The 25,276-nt window shown below is 46.0% G+C and overlaps 2 protein-coding genes and 1 non-coding gene across 3 annotated transcripts; 2 read left to right on the top strand and 1 right to left on the bottom strand.

Annotated features, from left to right (window-relative positions):
* The first annotated feature begins 1,063 nt into the window (after positions 1–1,063).
* On the top strand, positions 1,064–1,171 carry LOC111727657. The gene has a single exon (XR_002775153.1). It is a non-coding gene; the product is annotated as a U6 spliceosomal RNA (small nuclear RNA).
* A 1,060-nt stretch (positions 1,172–2,231) lies between these two features.
* YWHAH (tyrosine 3-monooxygenase/tryptophan 5-monooxygenase activation protein eta) lies at positions 2,232–16,919 on the bottom strand. Its single transcript, XM_003797453.2, has 2 exons — positions 16,570–16,919; positions 2,232–3,679 (listed from the first exon to the last, which is right to left on the bottom strand). The coding sequence occupies exons 1-2, from the start codon at positions 16,654–16,656 to the stop codon at positions 3,026–3,028; spliced, it is 741 nt and encodes a 246-aa protein (XP_003797501.1). The 5' UTR covers positions 16,657–16,919; the 3' UTR covers positions 2,232–3,025.
* Positions 16,920–22,135: 5,216 nt separating this feature from the next.
* Positions 22,136–24,644, top strand: CUNH22orf24 (chromosome unknown C22orf24 homolog). The gene is given in 5 exon segments (XM_023517677.1): positions 22,136–22,203; positions 22,433–22,469; positions 22,471–22,649; positions 24,525–24,570; positions 24,573–24,644. Coding segments are annotated over 5 exon segments (402 nt in total).
* The last annotated feature ends 632 nt before the right edge of the window (positions 24,645–25,276 follow it).

Here is a 25,276-nt window from a genome sequence, read left to right as displayed (position 1 = left end):
GAGCCAATAGGGCTAATTCTAACCTTGTGTGTGGGGATAATTCTGACCGTAACCATGGGGATACTTCACGGTACCCCATTACCTCTGTAGCTTAGCAGCTGTGTGAATTTTAGGGGGTCTACAACCTTGCCCCTCAGCTTTCTAATCTGTACAGACACTTGTTTAGGCAGCGGCTATGATCTGAAAATGTGGGTGCTTTATCAACTGAAATGTCAAGGACATTTCAAATGTTAAGAGCAATTTCTGGCTTAGCACCAGTAGCACAGTGGTTACCACATACACCAAAGGTGGCGGGTTCGAACCCAACCTGGGCCAGCTAAACTGCAACAAAAAATAGCCAGGCACAGGCACCTGTAGTCCCAGCTACTTGGGAGGCTAAGGCAAGAGAATTGCTTAAGTCCAAGAGTTTGAGGTTGCTGTGAGCTGTAACGCCACAGCACTCTATTGAGGGTAACATAGTGAGACTCTGCTTCAAAAAAAAAAAAAAAGAGCAATTTCTATGTCTACATGTTTATCAAAACCAAGTGTCTTAGCCAAATAAAGCTTGTAGCTTTAAAATAGCTGACCTGGCTTGGTGCCTGCCTGTAGCTTAAGTGGCGCCAGCCACATACACCTGAGCTGACGAGTTCGAATCCAACCTGGACCCACCAAACAATGATGGCTACAACCAAAAAACAGCCAGACACTGTGGCAGGTGCCTGTAGTCCCAGCTACTTGGGAGGCGGAGGCAGGAGAATCGCTTGAGCCCAGGAGTTTGAGGTTGCTGAGCTGTGATGCCTCTACTCAGGGCAACAGCTTGAGGCTCTGTCTCCAAAAATAGTAATAATAATAATAATAAAATATCTGACCTAATTTCAGCTTAAAATTAGATCAACTTACAACAGGTTTCCTAAGCAGTATTTATTGGTATGGGGGGGTCATACCTTCTTCAGAATGAGAAAATAAACTCCATACTTGAGAATACGCAGTCCACAATATAAAGTCAAGGACAGATGGTATCGTGACCATTTTCATTTAATGCCAAGCTTTACTTTAAAATAAGGTGTTTAAAACCTCTGTATATGTTCTCACTTTGGCAGCACATATACTAAAACTGGAACAAGACAGAGAAAGATTAGCACGGCCGCTGCACAAGGATGGAACGCAAATTCATGAAGTGTTCCATATTTTTAAAAAAAAGTGTTTAAGACCTCTGTATAACTGAACCGATTCTATTTAACATGCTCATTCGTAGGTACCATACTTGATGTGAAAAAAAAAATCGTGAGGGGCTGGAAACCACGTCACTCAAGGCCTCTGGGGAGACTATGGGGTCAACCAAATTGCAGAGTAGTGTTTAAGGGGTTAAACTTTTTTTCCTTTCAACACTCGGGATGGGGACTGTTTTTCTATTTAAAAGAAACCTTAAAAAAATACTTAAACTTTTTTTTTTGAGACAGAGTCTCAAGCCGTCACCCTGAGTGCTGTGATGTCACAGCTCACATCAACCTCAACCTAGCCACTGAGCTGAGGCAAGAGCAATGCTTAAGCCCAAGAGATTGAGGTTGCTGTGAGCTATGATGTCACAGCACTCTTCCCAGGGTGAAGGCCTAAGACTCTGTCTCAAATAATAATAATAATCACTAAAGATTACTTCAGGGATCAGGCTGTGCCCCTTTGTATTACATCTAATATGGGAAGAATATTAAGAAAATGTGAGGACATCTATAAACTCTGCATTTCCCTCCAGTGTTAAACATCAACCAACATTCCAGGGTGGGTTGAGCAACACCCTCCTAAGTTAAACACAGACCACAATCTTTCAGGAGTGCTCTACTGTGGAAGACTGCATTTTGTTCTGCAAGGCTCATTTACAAGCATTAGTTCGTTATCAAGAAGGGTCAGAGAGGTTGTGTCAGCTGGATGCAAAGCAAACTACTTAAAATCTATGAGTTTTAACTGTGTACTGCAAAAGATGGAATCAGAGGGCAGGAAAACTTAAATACTGTGCTACAAATACTTCAGTGTTTAAAGGACTCAAACCAGAATTCAAAATGGGGCGGTGCCTATGACTCAAAGGGGGAGGGTGCCGGCCCATATACCAGAGGTGGCAGGTTCAAATCTAGCCCCTGGCCAAAAACTGCAAATAAAAACAACAAAAAAAGCAAAAAAAAAAAAAAAAAAAATTCAAAATGATGACATGTTAAAACAGCTCCTTGAGAGAAGAAAAATCAAGACCATACACATAGAAATAATATCCCCAAAGCAGCATTTATTTACCCATTGAATTCCAAAACATTTATTTTAGAAGTCTGGCATTTCATAATCACCCATCTTGATTGACATGGGCTGACACACATGGTGCTGTCAGATACACAAGGACAATAGCCAAAGAGTTACAAAAAATAAATCCATGATTCTTAAACAATCGCAACCAAAAAAAAAAGTTACAAGTATCAAAACTTTAGATGCATTGCATTGAAAAGAAGGTCTGTGCACATCATAATTTAAAGAGGCAAAACAAGGCGCTACTGAAACCTCACGTTAACAGTTTATTATAAAGCTGATGGAAAGGAGCAAGTTGTCTCTCTGTATCAGCTTCCCTTAACAGTTTTCCATTAGCTGAAGAAAGAGGTGGGAGGGGTGAATTCGGTTTTTTTTTTTTTTGCATGCACAAGATGTACTGCTTAACAAAACACTATCAGCTTGTTTTAAATATCAAGGGTAGCCTGTGTTGGCTAATTCTCCTTTCTAATCTCCCCCATTACTTTCACCTGGATTTCCCTAATCAGCAGGCATAGTAAAATGCCTCATTCACTTCTCTGCACAATTCAAAAAGGGAGCTCCTGTGGGCTCAAAGCAACCATGAATCCAGCAATGCCCAAGATTTATCTGAAACTGCTTTCCAAGGGACAGGAGAGCAGATCTGAGTAGCTGTGCTGCCAATACAGATAGGTTTAGCACTAGATATTTAGTGATTGTGGCAAGGAAGAATTGGTGATGATGGGATGGTGGGTGAAGGAAGGGTGAGGGACTTGAAGGCTTTTCAGTTGCCCTCTCCTGCTTCTTCATCCTGCTGGTCGCTTGTCCAGAGGGTGAGGTTGTCTCGCAGCAATTGCATGATGAGTGTGGAGTCCTTATAGGAATCCTCGTTTAGTGTGTCCAGCTCAGCTATCGCATCATCGAAGGCTTGTTTGGCTAAGAGGCAGGCTTGCTCAGGTGCATTCTGGATCTCATAGTAGAACACAGAGAAGTTGAGGGCCAGGCCCAGCCGGATGGGATGTGTGGGCTGCATTTGCTCTTTGCTGATTTCAAAGGCTTCCTTGTAGGCAGCTTCAGAAGCTTCCACCACACTGTTTTTCTTCTCCCCAGAAGCTACCTCTGCCAAGTAGCGATAGTAATCACCTTTCATTTTCAGGTAAAATACCTTGCTCTCGTACTGGAAATCATTGCAGTTCTTGATGAGGAACTTGTCAAGCAGAGCCAGGACATCATTGCAAACTGTCTCCAGCTCCTTCTCAATCTTCTCCCGGTAAGCTTTAACTTTCTCCAATTTCTTTTCATTTCCATCAGCCATGGTTTTCTGCTCAATGCTGCTAATGACCCTCCAGGAAGATCGCCTGGCACCAACTACATTCTTGTAGGCCACAGAGAGGAGATTTCGATCTTCATTGGAAAGAGGTTCATTCAACTCTGTCACCTGCAAAACCCAAAAAGAAAAATATTGAAAGCAAAATCTGAAAATCTTGGAAAGAACATTCTCTTCCATATAATCAACAATCCTTCTCAAAAAAAGAATTATGGGGGGGGAGGGGGCTTGGCTCAAGGAATAGGGTGCCGGCCCCATACACCAGAAGTGGCAGGTTCAAACCTGGCCCCGGCCAAAAAAACCTGCAACAACAACAAAACAAGATTATGAACCAGTTACTAGAGAATAAACATCACTCATGGACAAAACCAACACAGACAAGGATCCTATCAAAAGGAAGACACTAGTCTAATAGAAGAGATAAATACTTAGAACTCAAAACAGGAAGTGATATGAGCTGGAGAAATTCATAATTCAAGTCTTTTTTTTTTTTTTGAGACAGAGCCTCAAGCTGTCCCCCCTGGGTAGAGTGCCATGGCATCACGCTCACAGCAACCTCCATCCGGGGCTCAAGCGAGTCTCCTGCCTCTGCCTCCCAAGTAGCTGGGACCACAGGCGCCCGCCACAGCACCCGGCTATTTTTTGGTTGCAGCCGTCATTGTTGTTTGGCGGGTCCGGGCTGGGGATTCGAACCCGCCACCTTAGGTGTATGTGGCTGGCGTCTTAGCCGGTTGAGCTATCGGCGCCGAGCCCATAATTCAAGTCTTAATGATGCTGCTTTCCTACTGGTAGAGGAATGCAGATGGTCAAGAAAAGACTGGTAGTACGAGGTGGTAGTATGTCATGGTAGAGAAGGAAACCTTGAGCCTATTCTGCAAAAGATACTCTGAACAAGAAGATTACACAATCTCTTTGTCAAATATTCAAAAACAAGAGATTGGAATACTCTTCTGGATTCTACTTCCAGCTTTATACTCTCAAGAGAACCAATCACTCCTCAAATATATATTAACAAATGGACAGGAGCTTCAGATAAGATCAAACATCACACAGACCTAGTGGCCAGAGCTTTGCTCTATGTGGTCACACATGGAACTCCACTGTTACTCCCCCCAAACCAGAAGCAAGAATAATGCATTAGTGGAAGGAAGCACAGCTACTCAGCACCAGCTTTACTCTGATTACCTGACAGGAAACCCTGACTGACCACCAAGGACAAAAGCACCAATCATCCCAGATGGAAGAGTGAAAATTTCATGCTCTAAGATCAGTGGTTCTCAACCTTCATAATGCCGCGACCCTTTAATGCAGTTCCTCATGTTGTCACCACAACATGAGGAACTGCATTAAAGGGTCGCGGCATTAGGAAGGTTGAGAACCACTGCTCTAGATTCTCCTAGTTCTCCATGCCAACTACAAGTGCACTGGCTATGTCGTTAGTAGAAATAGCGCTAGACTTTCTCTTTTTTTTTTTGAGACAGCCTCAAGCTGTCACCCTGGGTAGAGTGCTATGACATCACAGCTCACAGCAACCTCTAACTCCTGAGCTTAAGCGATTCTCTTGCCTCAGCCTCCCAAGTAGCTGGGACTACAGGCGCCCGCCACAATGCCCAGCTACTTTTTGGTTGAGTAGTCATTATTGTTTGGCAGGCCTGGGCTGGATTCAAACCTGCCAGCTCTGGTGTATGTGGCTGGCGCCTTAGCCACTGAGCTACAGGCACGGAGCCAGCACTAGACTTTCTGATGGGTTGAAAGATATGTGGTGCCCTCACCCCAGTTACCTGTGAATGTGACCTTATTTGGAAATAGGGTCTTAGCTGTATGTAATTAATTAAGATGCAATCATCCTGGATTAGGGTGTGCCCCAAACTCAATGGCTGGTACCCTTATAAGGAGAATTAGAGACTCACACCCAAGGAGAACACCATGTAACAATGGAGGCAGACTGTAACTGTGCAAACCAAGGAATACCAAGGGGTGCTGGAAGCCACTAGTAGCTGAGAGAGAGACAAGGAAGGGTTCTTCCATAGAGCCTCTGGAGGGAGGATGGCCCTGCCAACACCTCATTTTCAGACTTCCAGCCTCCAGAACTATGAGAGAATATAGTTCTGTTATTTTAAGTTACCTGGTTTGTGGTTACTGGTTCAGCATCCCTGGATAATACACAGAATTACAATCAGAAAACCATGGTCTGGGCACAAGCAGAGCCACTAATTTGCGAAGTTGACCTAGGACATTTCACAAGCTTTCAAAAGAGCCTTTATCTTCCTCTACAAAATAGAAGCATTCCTTAATATGACCTACTGGTGAAGGTCTTTAATTGTAAAAAGGAAAAAAGAAACCAAACTAAAGCACTTCAGGAAACCATAAAATACTAAACAGAAAAGGTTTTACTTAAACCAAACTATAAGGACAGAACCGCCACCAGTGAAGGGAAAAAGCCAAGGTCAACAGTGAAAGTTATCGACAGCATATTCAGACAAACTTAAAATGAACTGAGATGGCTGGGCTGTGCAGAAACAGAAATTTTATTTTACTTTTTTTTTTTTTTGAGACTGAGTCTCAGTCAGTCAACCTGGGTAAAGTACTGTGCCATCAGCATAGCTCACAGCAACCTCAAACTCTTGGGATCAAGAGATTCTTTTGGTTCAGCCACCCAAGGAGCTGGGACTACAAGCACCTGCCACAATAACCCAGCTAATTTTTCTATTTTTAGTAGAGACAGAGGTCTCACTTTGCTCAGGCTGGTCTCAGACTCCTGGGCTCAAGAACTCCACCCACTTTGGCCTCCCACAGTGCTAGGATTATAGGCTACTGCACCCGGCCTTATTTTATTTATTTTTAAAAAAACAATAATGGTTTATTGAGGGAACTGGTGGTTTAAGAACATAAGCAATGTGTAATCATTATTATATATAAAAATCAGAAAACTTGTCTGGGGGTTGTTTTTCCTCCCACAAGATAAGGGATCCAATAAATTCTTACAAAGTAAAACAAGCAATCTCCCAAACCAAACAGAAACACTAGTTGCCTCTTCTAATTTCTCCTTTTCCTCCTGTTCCCAGGACCCATACTTTGTTTCTGTAAATCCTTAACCCAGGTTATGTCTCTCCTCCTCTGCCTACTCAAATCAACCAAACCTCACTTCTTTTTTTGGTACGGTCCTTGACTAATTCCCCAGAAGGGCTAGCTCCACTCCAGTCAAGCCAAATTTCTCATTTCTTCCTCATACATAAATGAGTAGTCTCCGTACTTCTCACTGTGATCTGCCCATCTACCACTAATCCAAAATCCATGCTCCCTTCAAGTCCAGTTGAAGAACCTGTTAACTCCACTGGGTTTTTTTCTCCCAGTGACTTTAAACATTCACATTTTCTTACTGTGAATACAAAAAGACTTGTGAAATATTTAATAACTTAGTGTCTTAAGGAAGCAACCTTTCTAAATCAAAATCCCATCCCAAATACTCTGACAAATTTCTGAATGTATGAATCCTCTAGAATAACTCATTTTTCTAGGGCAATATTCAATAAAACAAACCATGAGGCAAACAAAAGAATTTGGAGCACTCCTTGCTTGTAGTAATTAAACCTGACTGCAGCCATCTGACATCAAATGCAAATGGTATCTATACGGAGTCCCAGCATACTTCATCCTGTGAGCAACAAGCTGCTTTTGTAAGACTACTGCAAAGATACACCAGGGTAAGCCATTAAAATTCAGTGTGTGTCTGAAATCCATTTATGTACCATACTGTGTGTTTGTACAAGGGGCAGTGTAATTACTGAAACCTAAGACATCTGAAGTTTAGTCTAAGCTAGCTGTGTGACCTTAAACAAACATAACCTTTCTGGACATCAAAAGCAAAATAAGGAGGATGAGCCCAAATGATTCCATTCATATGATTCCATTTTTCCTGAGCAGGAGTGAAAGGTGTGGTAAGGCATGAAGCTGAGGTTAACTCTAGTAACATAAACGAAGTATGGGTGGGGTGTACCTGTGAGTTTCTAGAATTCATGGAACCCTATCCTTTCTCCATCAGGAATAAACTGCCAAAAAAGGCTCTGGGCACTATTTAATGACACCTTCATTAGAAAAATCATTTACTAGGAGTATTAGTGTTTATGTAACCATCATCTGGTTGCCTGCCAGTCTGAATGAATCACTATCAGCATCAGCTGAGGGTGACTAACATAACTAAGCAAGTAAATATTGTTCTTAGAACCCCAGCCAGAGCCTAACTAGGAAATAACTGGATACATTTAAATGTAGTTTTAATATTCCTGGTACTCAGTTAACAAAAGAAACTTATAGAATGAACATAGCTTTAGTATTTGATCAATAACTAACGAAAATTGAGTTTTCCCCAGACTGGAAAATTACAGACACAAGTAAAATCAGATGACCCATTAAAACAAAAAACATTCAAATCTTGGCACCCATAGCACAGTGGTTATGGGGCCAGCCACATACACCCAGGGTGGCGGGTTTGAACCTGGCCCTGGCCAGCTAAACAACAATGACAACTACAACAAAAAAATAGCCAGGTGTTGTGGCAGACACCTGTGGTCCCAGCTACTTGGGAGGCTGAGGCAAGAGAATCGCTTAAGCCCAAGAGTTTGAGGTTGAGGTGGGCTGTGATGCCACAGCACTCTACCAAGGGCAACACGGTAAGATTCTATCTCAAAAAAAAAATTCATAATCTTAATTAGTGGTATTAAGAATCTCAGGCAGCACCCATAGCTCAGTGGGTAGGGCACAGGCCATATACACAGAGGCTGGCAGGTTCAATCCCAGCCTGGGCCAGCTTGAAAAGAAAAAAGAATTTCCATTTATGTTAGCAATCAGTTCCATTCAAATAACAAAATGCAGGAGCCAGGAGAACTAATGAAAAGCTCTAAGAGAGGGCAGTGCCTGTGGCTCAGTAAGTAGGGTGCCGGTCTCATATACCAAGGGCAGCAGGTTCAAACCCAGCCCCAGCCAAACTGCAACAAAAAAAATAACCAGGTGCTGTGGTGGGCGCCCGTAGTCCTAGCTACTTGGGAGGCTGAGGCAAAAGAATCACCTAAGCCCAAGAGCTGGAGGTTGCTGTGAGCTGTGATGCTATAGCACTCTACTGACAGCAATAAAGTGAGACTCCGTCTCTAAAAAAAAAAAAGAAAAAGAAAAGTACTAAGAGAAGCAGACACTGGGAGGCGCGTAGTGTAATGGCAAGGACCAGGACACGCTATTAGTTCCAACAGTTTCATAGCAAATCAGTTGGATGATCATCTGCCAAATTTAGGGAGATGACATTTATTGCATCCCTATAATCATAGGTTTCCAAATAATTTTTCTTTTCTTTTTTTTTTTAAGATGAGGTCTTGCTATGTTGCTCAAGCTAGCTTTGAACTGGGACTGATGCCACCACTAAACTTGGCTCCAAATAGTTTCTAATCAGGAACATGAAGCAAAGACAAAACATAAAATTTTAGATAGCCCTAGACAAGTTCTTTCCACTCTAGAGCCACAACACTCATTTCTGACGCACGTAGCTGCCCTCAGAGCACAGCTCTAGGCACTAAATCTTCACATGGCTACAACCCACCTAAAGGATTTCACCACCTCTGCTCACAGCCTATGCCTTCCTGATCTCCTGCCCACCTCCCCACCCTCATCTAATCCTACTTACACCCTTCCCATGTATACGCCTTTCCACTTTTTTTTTTTTTTTTAGGGACAGAGTCTCACTTTGTCGCCCTCAGTAAGGTGCCATGGTGTCATGGTGTCACAGCTCACAGCAACCTCTAACTCTTGGGCTTAGGCAATTCTCTTGGCTCAGCCTCTGGAGTAGCTGTCCTTTCCATTTCTTTTAAGGACTGGACTCCCTTCTAGCCATTTATGATGTCTCATTCCCGGTCTCAGGGCACTCCACAAATTTCCTTTGCTCTGGAACTACATAGCATTACTAAATGTCACAAATGACTTGTCCTGCTAATTCATTTATCTTCCTATGACACCATCTGCTTACTCAAAAATCCCTAAGGGCCTCCTCCTACTACTTACAAGGCAATAAACTATGTGTTTGTGAGTAAAAATAGATCCACTGCCAAAAATAGCACAGGGACTATTTAGGAAAATTTAAAAGTCCTTAATCTGGGAAATAATCAGCACCAAAACTAATACTGGGTAAACCCTACACACAAGCTACTGGCCCATCCTGTATAGTTATCCACACTTCCATGCTATCAACAGGCTTCCTTTTAAGAGTTCATAACAAAATAAAACTATTCTCATGAACAATTAAGTAAACATAACCACATCATAAAATCTTTAAGCTTCTTTAGCAGAACCTGTGTTTTTTTTAAAAAAGTGACCTAGAGAAATGAAAGAACTTTTGGCTCTTTCCCAAGTTAATGGCCTGACCCCAAGCTGGCAAAGTACCCAACATCAGACCACTCACTCCCTACAGGCCATTGTGCAAGAAACATCCCAAACCACACAGCCCAAGCAAGCCCTTTACCCTCACCAGGGAAAGGCTGCAGTTCTGTAAACCACAGCTAAACTTCAAGCTCAGAGCAGACAATTTTAGGTAATGTTCACTCTAAGCTTAACATTAGTCAAATAAAATAACTATTCTTGTATGATTAAGAAACTGCCTTTGGGCTTGGCGCCTGTGGCTCAGGTGGCTAAGGCGCCAGCCACATACACCTAAGGTGGCGGGTTCGAAGCCCGGGCCGTCAAACAACAATGATGGCTGCAACCGGAAAAAAAAAAAAAAAAATAGCCAGGCGTTGTGGCGGGCGCCTGTGGTCCCAGCAACTTGGGAGGTGGAGGCAGGAGACTCGCTTGAGCCCAGGAGTTGGAGGTTGCTGTGAGCTGTGATGCCACTGCACTCTACCCAAGGCGACAGCTTGAGGCTCTGTCTCAAAAAAAAAAAAAAGAAACTGCCTTTGGGTTCAGCGCCTGTGGCTCAAGTGGCTAATGCACCAGCCACATACACCTAAGGTGGTGGGTTGGAATCCAGCCTGGGCCACCAAACAAGGATGCCTGCAACCAAAAAAAAATAGCCAGGCGTTGTGGCAGGCGCCTGTGGTCCCAGCTACTTGGAAGGCTGAGGCAGGAGACTCGTTTGAGCCCAGGAGTTGGAGGTTGCTGTGAGCTGTGATGCCATGGTACTCTACCCAGGGGGACAGCTTGAGGCTCTGTCTCAAAAAAAAAAAAAAAAAGAAACTACCTTTGCCTGGTTTTTGATATAACTGAACATTTTCATAGGGACTGGCAGGGATTAAATACAACTATCTGAATGGCATGACAGCATGCTACTGTCCCTGGAAGGCAGCAGGATGGAAGGTTTCAGAAGCCGTGCCAAGTTCCGATCATGGAAGTGCCAACACCCACGGCTGAAGAAGGGAATGTCGCTGCAACAGAGTCGGAAGGAGCACCAAAATGCTGGGGCAGATGACAAGCTGACTCTGCTTGGACACTAGGAGGAACCCAGAGAATGAAATTTGGAGGCCTATAAGCTTTTATGTTACAGACAATATGGACAAATAATTGGTACCAAGGATATGAAACAATGTCTTAAAATACCCCAAGTGAAATGTAATGCAGTCCTGTACTTAATTCATGGCAAGAACTCAAATTCAACTAAAAAAAAACCCCTCCAGCCTTCAGAGCAATCAAAATCCAAATCTGTGAGTTTCCCTCTTTTGCTTCTCTGCAGTAGCTAAGACCCATAAGTGGTAGATTGTTTTTACTCAAGCTTTACAAAAATGACTTGCATCCAAAAGATAACATTTAGTAAGCCCACTTGTGTAAAGTGCGTGGAATTTAGTCACCAATGTTAACAGTGGTTAATATACCAAAGTATACACGAGACATATTATCCTTTACCCTCAGGGGGCATTCTTATACAGTGTTTAGTTAAAGTGAGACCTCTAAATTCAAGAGTTCAACTCTTGGCTTCACAACTTACTAGCTGCTTGACCATGAGAAAATAACCTCTTCTAAAAGCCTCATTTGTAAAATGGAGTTAATCCAGAATTGTCATAAGGAATAAATGAGTCCTAGAAAACATTTAGGAGGTTAAGGCGGGGGGGGGGGGGATTTTTTATTTAAAAAAAAAAAAGATAGGGCAGCACCTGTAGCTCAGTGAGTAGGGTGCCAGCCCCATATACCGAGGGTGGTGGGTTCAAACCCAGCCCCAGCCAAACTGCAACAAAAAACATAACCGGGCATTGTGGTGGGCACCTGTGGTCCCAGCTACTCGGGAGGCTGAGGCAAGAGAATCGCCTAAGCCCAGGAGTTGGAGGTTGCTGTGAGCTGTGAAGCCACTGCACTCTACTGAAGATGACAAAGTTAAGACTCTGTCTCTAAAAAAAAAAAAAAAAAAAAGATTACAAGGGCCAGGCACAGCGGCTCTAGCACTCTGGAAGGCCAAGGAGGGTGGATTGCCTGAGCTCACAAATTCAAGACCAGCCTGAGCAAGAGCAGACCTGGTCTCTAAAAAACAGCTAGCGGCGCCTATAGTCCCAGCTACTCAGGAGGCTGAGGCAAGTGAATTGCTTGAGCCCAGGAGTTTGAGGTCACTATGAGCTGTAACGCCACAGCACTCTACCCAAGGCACTTTTTTTCAAAAAAGAAAAAAAACAATTACAACAAGAACACACACATAGAATGACAGCTACCATTTACTTAGTACCTAATAAGCAAAATAAAAATGTCATATTTGCTGAACATAACAAGAAAAACATACGGGGTACCCAGTTCCAAACCATATCTCTGAATAAGTGTGACAATATAGTCGACTATTAATATAAAATCCGAGAAAAAGATAAAAACACACATTTTTGGTTTCTTTAAGGGAGCCAATCCCTGACTGTGGAAAAACCTCTTCTGGTGATATTTCAGGAACCCAAACCCATATGGGGAGGCACAACTCCCACTTCATTGCAACAAAGCTATGTGAGCTGTTTTGCCACCTGAAGTGCCTTTTAACACACTGACTGCCATACTAGAAAAAAATATTTTTCCTTGGGACTATGGTGTTTTATTAGATCAAACACATTAACTGCCATCTGAGCTGTGTTTAACTCATGTTAGTTTTTTTTTCTAGTGTAGCAGTCAATGTGTAAGACCTATTGAGTTCTATGTGTTTCCTGAGGCCCTGAGCTCAAAACTAACATGAGTTAGGCAGCACACATAGCTCAGTGGGTAGGGCTCAGGCTGGTGAGTTCGAACCTGGCCAGAGGCAGCTAAACAGCAATAACAACTGCAACAAAAAAATAGCCAGGCATTATGGAAGGCACCTGTAGTCCCAGATACTTGGGAGTCCAAGGCAAGAGAATCGCTTAAGCCCAAGAGTTTGAGGTTTCTGTGAGCTGTTGACGCCACAGCACTCCACATAGGGCAACATGAGACTCTGTCTCAAAAAAAAAAAAAAAAAAACCTAGCATGAGTTAAATACAACTCACAAGGAGTTAATTTAATTCAGACTATTACAATAATCCAGAAAGGCTTTCTTTCTACCTCAGCCAATAAATGATTGAGATGATTAGATTTCAAGTGACCAGTCAGTGGGGAAACAGGGTTCCCTTGTTTTTACATATTTCAAACTATAGTATCAGCATGGTTCTAAAGATTTAATACTACCCACACTTGAATACACCCAAAATCACCCGTTACTATCTGCAACTCAGAGTTTATCTCACCCTAGGCCATGTGGTCCTGCTCTCCTTTTACATAGCACCTGCTCATTTCCCCACTTCCCATAATCTCACAGCTGTCAGAAGAGACTTTTGCCTTTGGCCGGCCAAGGACCTCTTCTTCTCTGACTCCTATTTCCTTCCTTAAACTGCAGTTTTGTTTCCTGCACTTATGATTTCTATAGATACTTTTCAAGACTTTTAAATGTATTTTTCCCCATCTTGTCAACACTGCCATTGACTGGGCATCAGTGTTAAAACAAAAGCATCTACCCCAGATAATTTTCACAATTTACAACTTCATAATTACCACCTACGATTTTATATAAAATAGTTGACTTATGGCAGTTAAGAGATACGAATGAATTGTGTCTATTTATGAATATTCACTGGAAATCTAGTTATTTTCCCACTGTCCATAAATCACTTATTTTTATGCACTAATTCTACTTCCTAAGTTTATTTCATAGTTCTCATAAAAGTGTTCTACCCATTTTACAGAGGTTATGGATTACAAAAGGACTTGCATTCTAGAATCTTTCCCAATGTTTATTCCCACTATTACACTCTATGCAGCTACTAGGTATGAGATAAAGAGAGCCTGAAGATACTCCTTTACACTTCATTTCAGAAAGACCTCTTGCCTCCTCAAATTATGGGGTGAGGCCGGGAATCATAGCTCTCAACTGGTGAGGCAATACCACTGTTTCCAATATGTGAGTAGAATAAGGAACATCAATCATTACAGGTAGGCATTATTATTAGGTGACTATTTAAATTATAAAGGAAAACAGAGAAGTTAGAAGCATAAAGGTGAAAACTGACTCGTTAGTAACAGCAACATTACTAGATTTAGACTTCAGAGAACCTGAAGCCAATAGATAAGTTTCAAGGTCACAAGACTAGTGGTGGCATCAGAACATACCCTCATTTCAGGTTCCCGGCTCCATCCTCCTTAGAATAGTCTACTTACCTGCCCTTTATCTTCCTGTAAACTCAGAGGGTTATTGAAGCTCATTAAGGCTTATGCTAATAAAATGGGAACTAAGTCATCCCAATAACATTAAGAATTTATCTACAACTTAATAGATTAAAAAAATAAGGTGTTCTCCACTGACCCCTGTCAAGTCCCTTCCAACAATTCTATTTCATTTACATGACAAAAAAATTTTACCATAAAAAACAGACATATTTGTGTATTTTTTTCTGTCTTCGGAGCTTTGATATTTTTGTATTTTTTTGATAGAAATTATCTTGAGGAAATGGTTTATCACAATTCTAAGATGACATAATTAAAGTCTGGATTGAATTTTCAATGCTGGAAGGCTTTTCCAGTCATCAGTCATTTCCCACAGACATATTATAGACTCCCAGCATACTGAAAGGGCCATTAGTTTGCAAGCAAAACAATACCTTAAGGCCGCAGATGATCTGTGGACACAAGAAGCTAGCTGCAGGAAAGCACCTTCAAGCCTGCTTATGAAGAAGACCAGAAAGCCCATCTTCTCTGCTCCAACCAGATTTCATTCTGGAAACATCTCTCCATTATTTCCCATCTCAAGTTGCCTGAGGTTTCAGATAGTTTCAGAATGTATCTTCCAGCCATTTTTCCTTAACCTCAGCTCTTTCTTATCTTCTTTATTTCATAAAGGGCTCCTAACACTACAGCATTCAAGTCCTACCCATGAGGTTACCAAGGGCCTTACCAAAATGTCCAGAAAAGCTTCAGCCTACATTATTCCAGTACCACTCAGTTACTAGGGAGAAGAGGCTTATTTAGGTGTGACCTGCTGTGAGGCAGCTTTATCTTAAAAGAAAATTAAGCTTTAAGGACCCAAGGAAATGCACTCATTCATCCAGTCCCATTTCAAAAAATCTGCAAAATTATATTTTAGACTAATTTTGAATTAGTCTAAAGAGGGACCCCATGATTACATAAATTTCAGGCCCCAAACCTAGACCATTTCCTGGTTAGGATGAAAAACTTCTCTTTAACCACAGCAGGGTTCCAGAGTGCTCAAATCAGGATCACCAAGGAGTCAAGAAATGAGCCTTGCTGTTGCTGGTTTCCAAATATACCTAGATAAATGTGTAACATGGACACCACAATAAAGATAACTCAAGTATCTTTCTTCCCTGAATAATCTTAAATATTGGCCTCAACTACACATTTCATCTGATATTAATAACAAAAGCCTTAAAATGGCTTTTTCAAATGACTTAAAATTTTAGAAAAACTTTAAAGTTTTTCTTTAAGCCAGCTAAAACTGCCTGTGAAAGCTAGTTAAAATGCAGATTCCCCAGTCTCACCCCTCAAATTTCTGAATCTCTAGCTGGTCTAAGAGGGAACTGGAGGGGATCCTCCCTGGTCTCAGGAAGTTGTATGCTCGATGAACATAGCAGGTAGCTGGCCACAGTTGTACCTGTACCACTGTGTGACCTTGACCCAAAAAGAATGTTCATATAAAGAAAATGTAAAATAACGTGGAGAGAGAAAGAGGGACAGTGACATGGTGACCAGAACCCAAAGTCTCAGAAATGCAGGTGGTGTCTAATTCACCGTATTTGCTAGGGTGTGGCTGGGCACGACTCTACCGGAAATCAAGTTACAGAACCGATTTAGGAGGGTCTCAGGAATGCAAAGGCACCCAGGTTCGTCTGACCGAGAAGTCACTTCTCCTTTTAACCTCCTGGCAGACGGTGCAGCATCAAACCTGGGGCCTACACCCTCCGCGTACCGTCCCCCCGGCCGTCGACATCCCCCTACTAAAGAAGGGGGTCTTCGCACACAAAGCCAGAACCCAGGCGTGGTAAGGTGGAACCTGAATGATTAGGGCGAGCAGAGCAAAACAGAAGGGAATTAGAGACTTCAGGTCGTGACAGAGAAAACCAGGAGAGACAGGGTGCCACTCACTAGGTGATTCTTTATTACAAATTGGGGAATGGAGAAAGGAGAATAAGGGATGAGCCCCCAGGTCCGGCAGAACGGTCTAGAAGGAAGAACGTGGCTCCCTCACTTCTCCTAGGGCACCCCTCCCTGCACCCAGGGCTAGGAGTTAGGATGCGGAGACCCCCGCCCGCCCGGCTGCATTCGCCACCCGGAGCGCTCCCCCCCCCGGGACCCCACCCCCGAGCCCAGCCTCAGGAAATGGCGGGGCGCCTGGCGGACGCGGGAAGCGCGGGCTGCTGGCGGGGCGGCCGCGCCCAGGCAGGTTATGGGGTCGCCCCGGGCCAAGAGGGAAACGCCACCCAGACGCCCCATCCCTCCCCAACGCCGGGCGACCCGGCCGGCTCCCGGGCTCCAGGCGCGCTCACCGCCTTCATGGCGGAGGCCATGTCGTCGTAGCGCTCCGCCTGCTCGGCCAGCCGCGCCCGCTGCAGCAGCTGCTCCCGGTCCCCCATGTCACTCGCGGCTCAGCCTCGCCTCGCGCCGGGCACCGCTCGCTCGCTCGCTCGCCCGCGGGTCTGCTCCCGGGTCGCCGCGGAGGCCGCCGCCGCGCACGCGCACTGCCTCGTCGGCCGGCCGGAGGCTGCAAACTGCAGGTAGCGCCGCCGCTCACGCCCTCTCGCTGGCTCGCCGCGCGCGCTGTGGCTCGCGCCGCCGACGCCGCCAAGAGAGGAAAGGCAGTCGCTTGGAGAGGGGATGGGGGATGGGAAGACAGGACGACGCCTGCGCAGTTGCAGCGGCCGGTCCGGGCGCCGGGGAGCGGCGGGAGTGGGAGGGGGGAAGGGCGGGCCAGCCCTAACGGTCTATTTCAAGGTGACGTCACCTACTATAAATAACTGCTGCCACCGCCCCGCCCGAAAGCCGCGCAGGCGCCTTGCGACTGCTGCATTTTACAGCCGCAGAGGTGGAGGTGGGAGAAGGGAGCGAGCCAGGCTGGGGACTGCGGAGACCGAGGAGGGGGCGCGGTGATGGCGGCTGCACAGGCAGCGCATTGTCACTTCCCCACCCTGAAAAGCGCCACTGAATCCACGTTAGCGATCTGGTTTCGAGAAGGGCCCCAAAAGCATATAAACCTTCCGGGTAGAGAAACCGGGAGGCCGCGAGCCGGGTGGGTGGGTCAGGCTCGCTCCCGCGGTCTCTCCCACCCGGAGCCCAGCCAGGCCGATGGGCTCTGCGGAGCCACACCCTGCGCCGCGGTCTGCACCGCCGGGGCCAGAATCCTTGGTGACAGCCCTGACACACACTCACACACCCACCGGGCTGCAGAATTGCACCCCCATCCCGAGACGTGGCCTTGAGCCCACTGTGCCTTACATTAGGGGAGAGTCTGAGTGGCCTGGCCACGATGAGTAACATTCAGGACACACCTAGGAGCCGGCCCAGTGCAAGACCTGTACAGGCATTATCATATTTAATCCTCAACACCCCCCTACGGATGGGCAGAGCATTTAGTGACTTGCTCAAGGTCACACAGCCTGTAGGTGGTGAGGCCAGAGTCAGTCCACCAGAAAGCTGGGGTTCCTTCTATGGTAAACAGGGGATCTACTGGCTGGTCTCTAAGCCCCTCCCAAGTCCTGGCACTGGAAGCTGAGGGTCCCTCTGGCCAGGCCCTGGGCTGGGCTGGGCTGCCCCTAGGAAAATCCCAACGACTAAAACAGGGCCGGGTCTGAAGTCCGACATGCCAAGGGCGGTATAGGAGAAGGAGTCTTAGGCGCACAGCTAATTTTATTGAGCACCAACTGTATGCAGTTGGGGGGAAGGGGTGTGAAGAAAGGGGGAGATAAGATACAGTCCCGGGCTCTGAGGTAAAGTCTAAATACAAAAGAGCAGGTAAGTTGGCCCACAAAAGAGATGTGAGTTAGGAAAGGGTAATAGGGCACGGAAAACAGCCTGGGTAAAGGCTTGGTGGTGAGGAGAGGGAGGTGGTGAGAAGAGTGGCCTGCCAGTCGAAAATGAGGTTGGGTAAAACAAGTTCTGGAATATCTTAACTGCCAGGCTGAAGATTCGAGGCTGTACCCTTAGGCAATTGGGAACCACTAGAGGTGGTGGAAGCCCTGTGGAGGCCAGGACTCTTGTTATCGAAAGTAAAATGCTTTATAAGGGAGAAGGGAGGGACTGGGGGCTGGGCCTTTTCCAGACAGACCTGTTTTGCCATCTGGGAAATTGGACTTAAAGAATTGTTTCAAGTTTGGGCATGGTGGCTCACACGTGTAATCCTAGCATTCTGGGAGACTGAGGCCGGAGGATGGCTTGAGATTAGGAGTTCAAAACCCGCCAGAGCAAGAGCAAGACCCTGTCTCTAGTAAAAGTAAAAAAATTAGCCAGGCATGGTGGTGGGCACCTGTAGCCCCTGCTACTTGGAAGGCTGAGGAGGAAGATCACTTGAACCCAGGAATTTTTGGCTGCAGTAAGCTATGATGATGCCACTGCACTCTAGCCTCAGTGACAGCGTGAGACTCTGTGTCAGAAATAATTAAAAGTTTCAAAATAGGGTGGCACCTGTGCCCAGTGGGTAGGGCGCCGGCCCCATATACAGAGGGTGGCAGTTTCAAACCCAGCCCCTGCCAAACTGCAACAAAAATAGCTGGGCATTGTGGCAAGCGCCTGTAGTCCCATCTATTGGGGAGGCTGAGGCAAGAGAATCGCCTAAGCCTAGAAGTTAGAGGTTGCTGTGAGCTGTGACACCACAGCACTCTACCAAGGGTGACAAAGTGAGACTCTATCTTAAAAAAAAAAGTTTCAAAATAATTATTGAAAGGACTATAGAATAGAAATCCACATCCTGAAATGTCAGAGCAGACAGGACCCTTAGAGTCACCACTGTCCAACCTAACGGGAAATAGGTCAGAGGAGGTGAGGCTGGCCCCAGTTTGTGCAGTGAGTGAGCAGAGCTAGGATCTCCATACCAGGTCTCCTGCTTCTCAGGCCTTCTTCTTCCTGCTGGGATGCCAAAATGACCACAGTTCAGTGCCCATGAAACAGGATTTGAGTGTGGGCCTGGAAGGAAGCCCTATTATCCTAGGCTTTGCCATGCTTTGAGAGTCCTTTGCTGATGGAATCCAGGTTAACAAACCAGGCTGATCTTCCCCCTAGTGAATGTCTTCTTTAAAGAGCATGTGCATGCTGGGTAGTAATTAATCACCCAACCATCCTCCTTGAGAATGGGGTTCTGGTGAGAGGAGAGAGGAGGGCCAGCGCTGGATGGGGACACTGCCTCGGCTCCTTCCAGCTCTTTGAGGACTGAGAACCCTTCCAGCTTTTCTGATCATATGGACTGAGATTGGTTTCAAAATTGATAATTAAGCAGAGGTGAAGCATTCTGAATAATCAGTTTTGACATGCATAAATGATCATCCTCTCTGGAAGCTTTTTTTCGCTACTCACCAAAATTCCCCATCTCTACTTCCTTACCTTCCCCCCACCCAGTGTGCTCTGGCTATGTCCCCACTCTTCTGCCATGGCCACCAGAACCCTCCTTTCTGTCATAGTCCTCACCTCTCTGGCCTGCCTGGCTAGATTGGGCACCATTGCTCACCCCTCCTGGACCGGCTCTCATGCCCCTGCACTCTCCTGGCTTCTCTGCTGCTCCACCTGCTACTCTCTGTCTCCCATGTGGCTTGTCTTCTACCCTACCCTGAAGTGCTGGAGTTCCTCAGGGCTCTGTCCCAGGCCCTCTTCTCACTCTGCCCTGTACTGGCAACCTCATCCACCCCAACTCTTGAGGAACCATCTACCATGTTCCCAGCACCAGGCAAGGAACTTATACAGAGATGGGCATGTATTTTTTTGCCTCAAGATGCCCCTGTGCGGCAGGTAGGATTCCCATTCTCATTTTACAGATGAAGAAACTGGCTAAGAGATGTCCCATGGCTTGAACAAAGTAACACAACTGGTAAGGGGCATTGCCGGGATTCATACCCAAGTCTGGCACAATCCCAAACCTGACAGCCTCACACTGCCCCAGGGTGACTCCCTGCCTGTGTTCACCAGCACTCATCTTCCTTGCACTGTGGGGAGACAGCTACAAACACCACAGAGCCTGCTCACAGGGCTCATAAGTCTCATCAATAAACATTGCCATTGACGACTCCAGAGAGAACCCTTGAGCGAGGTGAAGGGGACCAGTGTTTAATGGCAGGGCCCCAATCTGTGTGTTCATCTGGTTCAGGGCTTATCATTCAGGGAACCCAGCAGAAGCCCCTTAGCTTCCTAAGTATGTGTGTGGTGTGATGGGAGAAAGAACATGGTTGTGGAACTAGGTTCAAATCCTGTCCTGCCAGTGTGCCAGCTGACTACACTTGAGCAATCTACTTGCAAAAGGGACTAACTAGGGCTGACATGGTGGCCCAGCTGTAGTCCCAATTACTCAGGAGGCTGAGGTAGGAAGATCCCATGAGCCCAGGGGTTCAAGGCTGCAGAGAGCTATGAGTCCTGCCACTGCACTTCAGCCTGGGTGACAGAATGAGACCCTATGTCAAAAAGAAAGAATGAAATACAGAATGTCAAGTCTCACCCCAGACCCTACTAAATCTTCGTGGTTTTTTTTTTTAAAAGGGACTCATCCTGTCTATGTCGCAGGGTTGTTATGAGGGTCAGCCAGCATGTGTGCTATGCCTGCTTGGTGCTGGCCTATGGAAGGCAGATATATAATAATTCTTTCCTGCATCCCACCCTGAGCTAGTAGTCACGACTGCACCTCATGCAGGGCTGGATTTCCAAAGTAATGACAGAATCCTCCATCGGAGCCCAGTGAATAAGTGACCCAGAAAAGGCACATCCTGGTTTTTGTTGTTTTGGTTTTTTTTTTTCCTGGGATACTCAGGGACACTCTGAACTGCCTGAGAAGTCTGGACACAAAGGGACATATTACAAAGAACACCCAGTATTGTTCTAGAGAGATGGCATTCACGCTGTTGGCATGGTTACCATGTTGTGCTGAAGGGGCTACTAGCCCACAAATTCGTGTCACCCAGATATGAATTTAATATTTTTTTTGTCCCCAATGCAGGCTGCCTGCTGCCAAGGTGACCTTCCTGATCCTCAGCCAATGACAATAAACAACACCAACAATAGCATTAAGAGCAGCTCTTGTTTATTAATCACTGTCTGCCTGGCTAGAGGGTAAACAATTTACCAGCATATATTAGCTCATCAAATCCTCACTTGAAGCAAGGTGTGGTGGCACATGCCTGTGATCCCAGCTACCCAGGAGGCTGAGGTGGAAGGATCTCTTGAGTCCAGGAGTTCAAGACCAACCTGGGCAACATAGCAAGACTCTATCTCAAAAAAATCCTCACTTCAAAGGAGGTTATTATCCCCATTATATATACAGGGTGTCCATAAAGTTCGTGTGCAGTTTAAAATAGTGTGCAATTTACAGCCAAGCACAGTGGCTCACACCTGTGATTCCAGCACTCTGGGAGGCCATGGGGGGTGGATTGCCTGAGCTCAGGAGTTCAAGACCAGCCTTAGCAAAAGTGAGATCCTGCCACTAAAAAACAAACAAAAATAGCCGGGCATTGTAGTGGGGGCCTGTAGTGCCAGCTACCAGGGAGGCTGAGACAAGAGGATCGCTTGAGCCCAAGAGTTTGAGGTTGCTGTGAGCTATGATGCCACCCTACCAAGGGCGACTGAGTGAGACTCTGTCTCCAAAAATAAATAAATTAATTAAATAGTGTGCAATTTAAAACTGAACGTGAACTTTACAGATGCCCTGTATACTTGCAGTCATCCAAAGACTTCCCCACTCACACCGTTTTTCTGTCATCTGACCCCAGTGTTCTGATACAAATCCCATTGAGTGTTTAAGATCTGCCTGAGCACACAGATTTCAGGTTCATCCAGAGCCTTCTGTCACTCTTTCAAAGCCTGTCTTGGAAGCAGACGGGCACCCGAGGCAGCTTTTGGTATTAAGAAACTCGAAAATGTCCTACTATGGCAATCTGGGAGCTGGTTCCACAAGGAACTCAGAGCCCCACTTACAGCACCTGCCCCACCTCAAGGTTGTTCAAAGGAGCTCAGCTCAGAGGGAGAAGGCAAAGCTGTCCCCTGTAGGATTGCAGTGAAATGAGGGCAAAAGAGGTTTTTGCTTTTAGTTCTGCAGATGATCTGGGAGCTGTGTGTCTGAGAATTTTCTAGACCCTTTGGCTTGAATCATCTGGATAGTTGCTGCAAGCTTCTGCGAGGCACCCACTGGGTGAGCCCAGGTGGAAGGGGCTGTTGTGCTCCAAGAAAGCTGGAGAATGCTGTTACTTTGCCTCTGAGCCTTTGATTTCTTACCTGTGAAATGAGAGGCTGCACTGTGCATGGCAAAGTCTCCCCCCAGCCCCAGCTCTGAAAGTCTAGGGTATTTCACCACTGGAAAAGCAGTAGACGATGACATGACAGCCCAAGAGGATAAAATAAGGATGCTTCAAAAGACAATTGTTTCACCACGTCAAGCCATGGAGTGAAGAAGGGGGCAGCAGTTGGCCAGTACACCCTCACTTGGTTAAGGCAAGGTCAGTGTTATTGTTTCCATTTCACAGATGAGGAAACTGAGGTTCAAGGAAGTTAAGCATCTTGCCCAACCACAGCACAGAAAGCAGTGGGTGGGAACCAGGATCCACACCTGCTCCATCTTCACCATTGTTTCCACTGCTGCCCCTGACCTGAGAGCCTGAGCATATGCTTTCAGTCCTTGAGCTGTGAGCACAACTATCATCAACTGCTACTTTACCATGCCCTAGGGGTGAGGGAGAGAGTCCTGAGTTTTCACCACAGTTCCCTGCCAGGAAACTGTGCTAAGCAACATTTTTTTTTCTTCTTTCCCAATATGTTAGTAGGAGGCAAGCAGATTGTTACAGCCCTCTGTCTTCTGAATCCAGACAACGGTGGAGGCTGGCCCTGACTCAGAAAACAAAGGGTCTAGGAGGAACAAAGCCACACGAAAAAGCTATCTCCAGGAGACTGACCTGCGCAGACACAGCTCTGACCTGCCCCTGGGGTCATAGGTGGAACCTTCCCCATTTAAACATACAAGCTCCTCCACTGGCCCCTTCATAAGCTGACCCTGGCCCATCTTTCCAAGGTTATCACCTGCTCCCTGGACATCCTAGACCCACCAGGTCCCAAATTCTGTCCATGGATTTCTAGCAAGTCCTTTCTCATCCCTGTACCTCAATCCCTGCTTCTTAAATCCTTTAATACCCAGCTGAAATCTTACCTCCTCTAAAGAACCTTCCCAGTTTCTCCAACAAGAAGTACTCCTACTTTCCACTTGTTCCTGCTGTGACTGCAGTATATGCCATCTGCACAGAGCGACCTCAGGAGTGTTGATATTTACTGGCCAGCTACACAGGGTGTTGAGTACTGTGTTAGGTCATTTAATGTAATATATGATCTCATTGAATCCTCATGACAACTATTCCTCTTATTAAACAGATGGGGCAACTGAAGCTCAGAGAAGTATCCTCTCCCAGGCCTTTCTGACTATAAAGTTAAGGTTCTTTGTCACTTATAGCACCCGCTTCCCACTTCCCAGAAAGTTGCCATTTCCCTTGTAGAATGTAAGCAGCAAAGGATAGGGTCTGTTTTGTTTATCACCTGAGCCCCTGGGATTCCTGGCCAAGTGTCCTGAAGCCAGGCACTGCTCCATGAATGCTGAATTGAATTCTGTTACGCCTTCTGCATATTACAGAAATCCCACCAGACAGCCATCTCTGTGAGTGCTGGAGTACTTGGGTTGTTTGTGGCTGGACTATGGCAAAATGCCCAAGACAGAACCTAGGGACATGTATCTAACCGGGGGCCTAATCCACATTGTAACCCTGGGCATGTCTGGTCACCTATTTGAGCTTTAGTTTCTCTGTTTACCAAATGGGGGTAAGAATTCCTGGCAGTGCAGAGGAATCATATAAAGGCACAGAGCTAATTTTTATAACAGCCTCCCCTAAGCTTTCCTTGTGCATATGCCACCATGTGTCCAGCCCTGTGCTCTGCTAGCAATGGCTTCTTTGGTCCTCATAGTAACCCTGTGAGGTGGGACCCTAACTTGCAGATAAACAACTAGAAACAGGTGGAGCCAGGATCTGTCCTCCAAATCTATCTCTCTGCCTGAAACATTTACCCCTCCTCTTTTCCTACCTAACTTGGGCTCCTTCTTCAGGTTTCAGCAACACCCTGGCTTCCTTTGGAAGGACCTTTGGCAGGCAGCTGCCCTAACCTACAGTGCTGGGTTTCTCACTCTTCTCCAACAGATAGGGAGCTCTGTGATGCAAGACCTGGTCACACTCACAGCTATGTCTCCACAGCCTAGCACTGAGCTAGTAAACAAGTAAACTGAATGCATCATGCCAGCATCAGGATGCTGATGGAGCCTGAGAGAGGGCGAGATCAGACGAAAGAGGAAGACTTTTGGATTCCTGCCATGCCTTACATTAGCAGCATCTTCTCCCAGTCCTGACAGCCCGCCTCCGGGGATGCCATTCGAGCCAGCGAATTCCGGTCACTGCTTCACCTTGGAAAGGCAGCTGCAGCCGTCACCAAGTGGCCCAGTAATTGACATCGCAGCTAGCGGCCCTGTTAATATTTAATGTGGCCTTCACTGCAGCAAAGCCACAGGCTCCAGGAGCTGGAGGGGCTGTGCAGAATCTCCAAGGGGTCATGGGGAGGGCACAGATGGGAAAGGGCTTCATAAACTGTAAGGTCCCCAGCAGATGAGCATTACACTGACCCATTTTAGTCCCTGGCTTAACTCAGGAAGAACAGGGCAGCCTGAGCTTGCAAGGGGACAAGAAGACTGCTGACTGAGCCCATGCACTGAATACATGGGGGATTAGGGGCTCCTGGGATGTTTCCTGGAGACAGTGGGAGGTTGGAGCACTGGCGCCAGCCAGATCTGGACTCCACTCCAGGTTTGCCCTGCCCGGCTGTGTGACCAGGGCAGCAGCTGGACTGCTGAGCCTCAGCTACCTTGTCTATGAAATGGGGCTAAGACTGGCCTTGTGGCTCTGATGAGAGGATTAAATGAGACAAATGATGCAGACAGTGGACCTAACTTAACACATAACAGGACCTCCCCAAATACTGAGTCCC

Source organism: Otolemur garnettii, unplaced genomic scaffold (genome assembly GCF_000181295.1).
Source record: "Otolemur garnettii isolate 467f Iridium unplaced genomic scaffold, OtoGar3 scaffold00116, whole genome shotgun sequence".
Classification (NCBI taxonomy): domain Eukaryota; kingdom Metazoa; phylum Chordata; class Mammalia; order Primates; family Galagidae; genus Otolemur; species Otolemur garnettii.
The sequence above is the reverse complement of the archived record's forward strand: the minus strand, read 5'-3'. Positions and strand labels throughout refer to the sequence as shown.

Bases quoted from the DNA above. Each gene is read 5' to 3' on its own strand.
- YWHAH (XM_003797453.2), bottom strand. From the start codon at position 16,656: ATGGGGGACCGGGAGCAGCTGCTGCAGCGGGCGCGGCTGGCCGAGCAG. The intron at 3,680-16,569 runs GTGAGCGCGCCT...TGGGTTTTGCAG, and splicing joins TGGCCTCCGCCATGAAGGCG to GTGACAGAGTTGAATGAACC.